General features: G+C 38.4%; 1 protein-coding gene across 1 annotated transcript in view; it reads left to right on the top strand.

Moving 5' to 3' along the window:
* The window catches only part of utrn (utrophin), a 346,120-nt gene that overhangs the window by 235,706 nt on the left and 100,414 nt on the right, over positions 1-10,000 (top strand). Inside the window, 1 exon segment of the mRNA XM_056448819.1 lies at positions 4,526-4,586. Within this exon segment, the coding sequence (XP_056304794.1) occupies positions 4,526-4,586 (61 nt within the window).

Raw genomic sequence — 10,000 nt, 5'->3', positions numbered from 1 at the left:
TTGTTAAGAAAGCTCTGTGAAGGTGTAAAACCTGTGGATCTGTTAGAGCAACTTGTTTCAGTTGTTATTTACCTCATTTCTTTTGGATCCTCATGAAATATTCAGAGATGTGTAATTGTCTGTGAGGTGTTAATGTAATCAGTGTGACTGAAATTTGCCAGTTCGCTCACATCAAGAGGACAAAAATAATTAAAACTTATTAGATTTTAATTGGCACAAGTTTACGCTCGCTCGCAGACAGTCAATGTCAGCCATCAAATATTAAACAGGCAGACAGTGTGGAAAATCAGACACCGCAACACACACACACACACACACACACACACACACACACACACACACACACACACTTCAGCTGGGGTAAACCGGTTGTGTTTAATAATTCAGAGGTTAATCGTCCACTTATTTTCTGTTTCATTGGACAGTCGAGAGCAGCCATTAACACACACACACACACACACACACACTCTCGATTCAGTTTATCACTCTTAATGTGTCCTTTATTGCCAGTGAAAATGTGGCAATTAGATTAAATGAAATAACCAGATGTAACAATAACAGTACATAAAATTGCCTTTCACCTCGGCGACAGTCCATGTGTTACACCTAGGGCTGTCAGCATTCACACATGGAATTCATTCATTCATTTTCCTTCGGCTTAGTCCCTGAGTATCAGGGGTCACCACAGCAGAATGACCCGCTAACTACTCCAGCATATGTTTTACGCATCGGATGCACTTCCAGCCGCAACCCAGTACTGGAAAACACCCATACACACTCATTCGCGCGCGCGCGCACACACACACACACACACACACACACACACACACACTCATACGCTACGGCCAATTTAGTTCATCAATTCCCCTATACCGCATGTGTTTGGACTGTTTGTCTCCATCTAGTGTCTGAATAATGCTCAGGTTAGTGTATACTCCATCAGCTGTTTTAGTCTCTGTTGTGTTTTTGACTGTTTGTCTCCATCTAGTGTCTGAATAATGCACAGGTTAGTGTATACTCCATCAGCTGTTTTAGTTTCTGTTGTGTTTTTGACTGTTTGTCTCCATCTAGTGTCTGAATAATGCGAAGGTTAGTGTATACTCCATCAGCTGTTTTAGTCTCTGTTGTGTTTTTGACTGTTTGTCTCCATCTAGTGTCTGAATAATGCGCAGGTTAGTGTATACTCCATCAGCTGTTTTAGTTTCTGTTGTGTTTTTGACTGTTTGTCTCCATCTAGTGTCTGAATAATGCGCAGGTTAGTGTATACTCCATCAGCTGTTTTAGTCTCTGTTGTGTTTTTGACTATTTGTCGCCATGTAGTGTCTGAATAATGCGCAGGTTAGTGTATACTCCATCAGCTGTTTTAGTCTCTGTTGTGTTTTTGACTGTTTGTCTCCATCTAGTGTCTGAATAATGCGCAGGTTAGTGTATACTCCATCAGCTGTTTTAGTGTCTGTTGTGTTTTTGACTGTTTGTCTCCATCTAGTGTCTGAATAATGCTCAGGTTAGTGTATACTCCATCAGCTGTTTTAGTTTCTGTTGTGTTTTTGACTGTTTGTCTCCATCTAGTGTCTGAATAATGCTCAGGTTAGTGTATACTCCATCAGCTGTTTTAGTTTCTGTTGTGTTTTTGACTGTTTGTCTCCATCTAGTGTCTGAATAATGCGCAGGTTAGTGTATACTCCATCAGCTGTTTTAGTTTCTGTTGTGTTTTTGACTGTTTGTCTCCATCTAGTGTCTGAATAATGCGCAGGTTAGTGTATACTCCATCAGCTGTTTTAGTCTCTGTTGTGTTTTTGACTGTTTGTCTCCATCTAGTGTCTGAATAATGCTCAGGTTAGTGTATACTCCATCAGCTGTTTTAGTTTCTGTTGTGTTTTTGACTGTTTGTCTCCATCTAGTGTCTGAATAATGCGCAGGTTAGTGTATACTCCATCAGCTGTTTTAGTTTCTGTTGTGTTTTTGACTGTTTGTCTCCATCTAGTGTCTGAATAATGCTCAGGTTAGTGTATACTCCATCAGCTGTTTTAGTTTCTGTTGTGTTTTTGACTGTTTGTCTCCATCTAGTGTCTGAATAATGCACAGGTTAGTGTATACTCCATCAGCTGTTTTAGTTTCTGTTGTGTTTTTGACTGTTTGTCTCCATCTAGTGTCTGAATAATGCACAGGTTAGTGTATACTCCATCAGCTGTTTTAGTCTCTGTTGTGTTTTTGACTGTTTGTCTCCATCTAGTGTCTGAATAATGCGCAGGTTAGTGTATACTCCATCAGCTGTTTTAGTGTCTGTTGTGTTTTTGACTGTTTGTCTCCATCTAGTGTCTGAATAATGCTCAGGTTAGTGTATACTCCATCAGCTGTTTTAGTTTCTGTTGTGTTTTTGACTGTTTGTCTTCATCTAGTGTCTGAATAATGCTCAGGTTAGTGTATACTCCATCAGCTGTTTTAGTTTCTGTTGTGTTTTTGACTGTTTGTCTCCATCTAGTGTCTGAATAATGCGCAGGTTAGTGTATACTCCATCAGCTGTTTTAGTTTCTGTTGTGTTTTTGACTGTTTGTCTCCATCTAGTGTCTGAATAATGCGCAGGTTAGTGTATACTCCATCAGCTGTTTTAGTCTCTGTTGTGTTTTTGACTGTTTGTCTCCATCTAGTGTCTGAATAATGCTCAGGTTAGTGTATACTCCATCAGCTGTTTTAGTTTCTGTTGTGTTTTTGACTGTTTGTCTCCATCTAGTGTCTGAATAATGCGCAGGTTAGTGTATACTCCATCAGCTGTTTTAGTTTCTGTTGTGTTTTTGACTGTTTGTCTCCATCTAGTGTCTGAATAATGCTCAGGTTAGTGTATACTCCATCAGCTGTTTTAGTTTCTGTTGTGTTTTTGACTGTTTGTCTCCATCTAGTGTCTGAATAATGCGCAGGTTAGTGTATACTCCATCAGCTGTTTCTGTCAGCTTTGTGTTTTTGACTGTTTGTCTCCATCTAGTGTCTGAATAATGCTCAGGTTAGTGTATACTCCATCAGCTGTTTTAGTTTCTGTTGTGTTTTTGACTGTTTGTCTCCATCTAGTGTCTGAATAATGCGCAGGTTAGTGTATACTCCATCAGCTGTTTTAGTTTCTGTTGTGTTTTTGACTGTTTGTCTCCATCTAGTGTCTGAATAATGCGCAGGTTAGTGTATACTCCATCAGCTGTTTTAGTCTCTGTTGTGTTTTTGACTGTTTGTCTCCATCTAGTGTCTGAATAATGCTCAGGTTAGTGTATACTCCATCAGCTGTTTTAGTTTCTGTTGTGTTTTTGACTGTTTGTCTCCATCTAGTGTCTGAATAATGCGCAGGTTAGTGTATACTCCATCAGCTGTTTTAGTTTCTGTTGTGTTTTTGACTGTTTGTCTCCATCTAGTGTCTGAATAATGCTCAGGTTAGTGTATACTCCATCAGCTGTTTTAGTTTCTGTTGTGTTTTTGACTGTTTGTCTCCATCTAGTGTCTGAATAATGCGCAGGTTAGTGTATACTCCATCAGCTGTTTCTGTCAGCTTTGTGTTTTTGACTGTTTGTCTCCATCTAGTGTCTGAATAATGCTCAGGTTAGTGTATACTCCATCAGCTGTTTTAGTTTCTGTTGTGTTTTTGACTGTTTGTCTCCATCTAGTGTCTGAATAATGCGCAGGTTAGTGTATACTCCATCAGCTGTTTTAGTCTCTGTCAGCTTTGTGTTTACTTAACAAAATAATAAACTATTACTGCTCTGGATGATGTTTTGTATTTATTTTTTTAAGTAGCCATGTAATAAGCAGGATAAAATAAAGGGTAAATATAAAGGGACAACGTTTTTACAGAATAAACCCTTCAGTCTTAAACAACAGTGCTACGCTTCACATCGGGCTGCCGATAAACCTGTTGGGCTTTATTCTGATATAACAACCTCGTTGATATGTTTTATCTCTAACTTATTGAACAGTGAGTTTCCTTAATCAATTTTTATTAACTAACATTAACAAAGATGAGTAAATACTGCAATAAATGTGTTGCACGTTGTTTGTTCATGTTAGTAAATACATAAACATTAACTAATACAACCTTATTGGAATGTGTTACCCGCTGAATTAATCCAATACCATGATATCGATTAATACGTTAAAATTTGTAGAGTTCACTCTTGTTGCAACCATAGCCTTTTCCTTCCCCATCTTATCCTTTCCCATGTTTGATCCACAGAGTTTAGTGTAAATGCTGTGTCAGACTGGCCTTTACTTTAAAACATCACTCAGAACTTTGAGTTTGGCCTTTGATTTTGTAACTCATGGCATTAACTCAGAAAGCAGAGCTGCGTACAGCGAATTGTGCTGAGAAAGCAGATGTATTTCATCAAATGTGCGTACCTCAGGAGCGACGCTTTGGTGTCTGGAGAAATTAAAAGAGCGGGAGTCCGCAGATATGAGAGAGATGTTGTTAATTAATGCTTCATTTACCAACAGCGTCATGATCGGACCCTCGGTCTCCTCTCTAATCAATCTTTTATTCTGTCCACAGCTTCAGTGCAGTTGCCCTGGCAGAGAGCCGTGTCCCAGAATAAAGTGCCCTACTACATCAAGTAAGTGCTCTTCCACATCTGTTTCCGTCTTTTTATGGCAGCTTTTTCACTCTAGAGCCACTTGAGCAGAACAGACTCATTTTAAGTCCCGAATTTGTCTTGTTTGATTGGTGAAATCCGCTTTGTGAACTTAGAAACACACCAGCGAATCGCAGCAGGGTTCAGCCGTAATGGTGTCCTGAGCTCATGTTTGGCCTCTTATCGGTGTTAGCACTGTTCAGTCCTAACTTTAAAAAGTAAAGTACACGAGTCGTGAGATTTTTGGTTTGTACTTTACAGCTAGATAGAGAAGTTCATTTCGAAACTTTTATGATGTTCAAGAAAGCCTTGCCTGCTAGCTTTACAAGTGTAATCTTGTGTAGAAAGTTAGAGCGGAAGGCATATTTGTGATTTTTCTAGCATTATTTAGCATAGTTTAAACTATTACAATCAAAATCAGAAAGGGAATTAGTTGTGTATAAGGTGGATATTATAAATAAACAGGTAACCATAGTTCAGATAACGTATTTACTAGGTTGATTGCATGAATGCAAGAATGTTACAAGTCTATTTCTATCTTGTTTTAACATGTGGCTAACACGAGTTAGCATGCAGCTAGCATTTGTTTACACTACATTTGCTTGAAGTGGCATGTTGCTAGCATCTTTCTAGTATTTTTAGAGTGTTGTTTGCATGCATTTGCTTTTTAAACAATTTTTAACACATGGCTAACATGTTGCTAGCAAATTGTTAATGTTTAGAATGCTAATAACACTATCATGTGGGTGTATCTAGCATTATTAGCACGCTTTGCTATTAATTCCATGAAGGAGCATGTTTGTGATGCGTTAAACTGTAGTGTTTAACAATGTTAGTGTTAGCTTTAGCATGATGGAAACATCCTACATAAACACACTATAGGTGTTTACAGTGAATAGGGTTTTTGAAGCATGCTATAGTAACATACTTGAATTAATCTGTTGTGGTAACGTAATTACTTAATTCTGGTACCCAATTCTGTAGTTTTCTACAATTATAAGATATATTATTCTACACTACACCACAGTTTACTGTAGTAAAAACCAAAGCATAGTATAGTATTTATTAACTGAGTGCAGTGCCTGCTTAACCAGATCTAGGACCTCAGGGTCCAAGCGGAGATCGGGTTCTTTAGTGTCGACATAACTTGGATTTATATAATATTACTGTTTGGATTAGCATGATGGTAACATCCCACATAAAATATACTATAGTAATTTGCAGAAAATACTATAGTATTATAGCATTTTGAAGCATACTTTAGTAACATACTTGTATTAATTTGTTGTGGTATTTTTATAGTTGCTAACAACTATAGTAATATAAGCAGATTACTCAATTGTGTAGTTTTCTGCAATTATAGGATATATTATTCTACACTACACCACAGTCTACTGTAATAAACACTTAATGTTAGTACAGGATTTACTGAGTGCAAACGCAGTGCCTGCTTAACCAGGTCTAGGACCTCAGGGTCCAAGAGGAGATCAGGTTCTTTATTGTAACTTGAATTTATACAATGTTATTGTTAGTATTAGCATGATGGTAACATTCGACATGAAATATACTATAGTAATTTACAGAAAATACTATAGTATTATAGCATTTTGAAGCATACTTTAGTAACATACTTGTATTAATTTGTTGTAGTATTTTTATTTTTATAAAAGCAAATCACCCAGTACTGTAGTTTTCTACAACTATAGGGTGTATTATACTACAAGACACCATGATTTACTGTAGTAAAAACTAAAGTGTACTACAATATTTATTAAATGATTGCAAATGCAGTGTCAACTTAACCAAATCTAGGACCTCAGGGTCCAAGAGGAGATCAGGACTTTATTGTATCTTGGATTTATACAAGGATATTGTTTGTATTAACATGATGGTAACATTCGACATGAAATATACTATATTAATTTACAGAAAATACTATATTATTATGGCATTTTGAAGCATACTTTACTAAAATATTTGAATTAATCTGTTGTAAATCAATAGTTGCTAACAACTATAGTAATATAAGCAAATTACCCAGGACTGTAGTTTTCTACAACTATATGGTGTATTATACTACAAATCACCATGATTTCCTGTAGTAAAAACTACTACTATATTGTACTACAATACTGATTAAATGAATGCAAATGCAGTGCCTGCTTAACGAGATCTAGGACCTCAGGGTCCGAGAGGAGATCAGGTTCTTTATTGTAACTTAGATTTATCATGTAAAATGGTAAAGTCCAAGCCCCCATGGCAAGCTGGATTTGCTTAGTAAATGCATGCATGATCCCACAGTGTCTCTGCAGACTATAGGCAATTCCCTCAGCTACAGCCCTTTTGCCTGAATACATTGTCCCTTCAGCTAAGCGTCCATCAAACCCTGAGAGACCGAAAGAGAGAGAGATTGTTGCTTACAGCAGCATCCTGACAATGAACCGGCTTGGAAATCAGCCAGAAATGGAGGCGGATGAATGGCATACGAATTAAGATGGGGAAAAAAATAACTCAGAGGAGAAAAAAATAGAAAAATACTGTAGTGTCCCAGTTAAAGTGCACGGACATCAAACGTTGAAGTCATTAATCTGATGCAGAGATTTGCCGGAACAGATCGCTCCACATGGACCCTTTTCACAAGACACAAGTTATGACGCATCTAATGATTAGTTAATCATTAAAAGGTTTATTATTTTGATTAAAAAAAACTACGTATGAACATTTCTGTGTGTATTATATCGTCTTTACATCAAATTACAAAACAGAATGAGTGCTTGTGTGAGGTGTGTGTAATGCAGTGTGTATGTGTGCAGGAGTGTAAATCTGCCATGATTCTCTCGTCAGGCTGCCGTTATCAGTCTCACACTAGTGTTTTCCTCTCTCTGAAGTCTTGATAACACCATCCTGGAGTTTCTCTCTCGTTATTCCAGCAAATAGGATTGTTAATAAATGATTTGTTGCTCTCTCCCATTCACTGCGCTCTGAGTTTACCAACTGTGATGACTTCTGCTGCGGAGAAACCCGCTAATGTGTAAAGCCTCCATATTGTGGGGATCAGCAGAGCGTTCGAGTTTCGTCATTGAAGAAAGCAGATGAAAGCGTCCCGTAGAAGTGAAAATCACAGCTCTGCGTGTTGGGGGCAGCAGGTGCGATGTGAGAAATCGCCCTATAGCTGAACTTCTCCTCCTCTGACAGCCCCCATATGGCTGTGCATACATCAGTACACCAGAGAGGCTTGTTTCGTTCGTTTCCCAAGGGAATCTCTCTTGCATTTCCACAAAAGCCTTGTGTGAAGCTGCTCGGGGATCTCTTACATTTCCAGAACAAACTTTTGCTCCTCTGTTCATTGTGTTCTCTCGCCTCATTGATCTTCCTGGCTGAATTAGCATGCCGTATTGGCCTTCCTAATTAAAAGTGTGGCCTGGTAATTGTGAGGGGAAACCCTGACCCTTCTGAAGACACAGATCAATGTGCTGGACAGTATACAGGAGCTTGTGCACCATGGCAGGAACTGGAGATGATGGTTACTACGAGGATGAGACAATGATTATGATGGTGGTAGTGACAATGATGAGAATGATGTCCTGTTGACACACTTAGAGACAGCTGTGGGTCTTCGTGGCACAGTTTTAGAGTGGTTCCGTTCTTATCAGACCAATAGATGTTTTGGTGTACGCATTGGCCATCAATCCTCATCCAATATTCCTTTCAACTATGGAGTTCCACAGGGATCAATCCTTGGCCCCATATTGTTCACCCTGTATATGCTCCCCCTGGCTTCCATTTTCAAGAACTATAAAGTTTCCTTTCATCTAAACGCAGATGACACTCAGATGTATTTTCCTCTAGAACAAAAAGATGTAAACGGCTTACAACCACTCCTGGCTTGCTTAGAGGAGCTTAAACTTTGGCTCTCAAGCTATTTTTTTAATTTAAACGAAAATAAAAGTGAAGTAATTGTATTTGGGCACAAAGATAATTCTCTGTTAGATGCCAATATGGGATCTTTGGCCCCACATATTACCCAATGTGCAAGAAATCTCTGTGTTATGTTTGATGAACAGATCAGTACTGTCGTGAAATCCTGCGTTTACCACCTCAGACAACTGGCTAAAGTCAAGCCATTTTTATCCCAGAGAAATGTTCAAACGGTGATTCATGCCTTCATAACAACACGTTTAGATTACTGTAACTCTCTCTATTTTGGTATTTCTCAATCTTCTCTCTCTCATCTGCAGCTGGTTCAAAATGCTGCTGCTAGACTACTCTCTGGCACCCGCAAGTATGAGTCGGTAACTCCAATCTTAGCTGCACTTCACTGGTTACCCATAAATACAGAATTGATTTTAAAATCTTATTATTCGTTTACAAAGCCGTCAATAATCTTGCTTCTCAGTACCTTACTGACTTTTTTTTATTTGTCCGTATACCCCCTCTTGATCATTGAAATCTTATGATCTCAGTTTACTCACCGTGCCCAGAACACGCCTTAAAAAACGAGGTGATCGAGCGTTTACTGTTGCTGGTCCTAAACTCTGGAACAGTCTACCAATTCACATTAGACTTTCCCCCTCCATTTCTGTGTTTAAGTCTGTTTTAAAGACCTATCCATTTTCTCTTACTTTTAATACTCCTCGTTTTATGGCTTTTATTCGTAAAGATGTTTCTTTTATAGTCTTTAGCTCTCCTTGGTTGTTTTAAAATGAGCTCTATAATAAGTATTGTATTGTATTGTATGATGATGACAACAATGATGATTATAGACCTTTTCAATGTGGTGATGCCATTGGCACATGAACATTTCCTGCTTGTTGTCAAACTATTTCATAACTGTGACAAGAGGCAATACAATCAGATCGCAACGTAAAACAGCTAATTTAACATTATTTATCAGTATGTGGACGTTTTTCTAAGAAGATATGGAAATTAAAAATGTAACACAGGAAATACGTTACGACCATTGTTATTGTTTACATCCTTCAAAATGGTCTATTACTACGTATTTGCTCCTCCTCCTAAACGTCGCAGTGGTCAGTACAGCAGAAACACACAGCTGGTATGTTTCACACTGCTGCTGCAGGATGAAAAAGAGCTTCACTGTGAGTCTATCAGGGCCTTTAGTGAGGTCAACACTTCTGTCAGGACACATCTGACCCCTGTGAAATGAGTCCAGCACACACACACATGGACAGAGAGTGTGTGTGTGTCAGGAGTGATTTAAGACACATCTCTCTTCTTCAGTTTTCTCCTCCATTTCTCCAGACCTTTATCTGCTTTCTGTGGATCATTCTGATTCAGCTCAACCTCTCAGACCTCTGTGTCCACAGTAGTATCACACACACACACACATATAGACCCACACAGACACAGTCACTGACCGATATAAACACACAAGC

This window comes from Danio aesculapii, chromosome 23, assembly GCF_903798145.1.
Source record: "Danio aesculapii chromosome 23, fDanAes4.1, whole genome shotgun sequence".
In the NCBI taxonomy this organism is placed as follows: domain Eukaryota; kingdom Metazoa; phylum Chordata; class Actinopteri; order Cypriniformes; family Danionidae; genus Danio; species Danio aesculapii.
The sequence above is the reverse complement of the archived record's forward strand: the minus strand, read 5'-3'. Positions and strand labels throughout refer to the sequence as shown.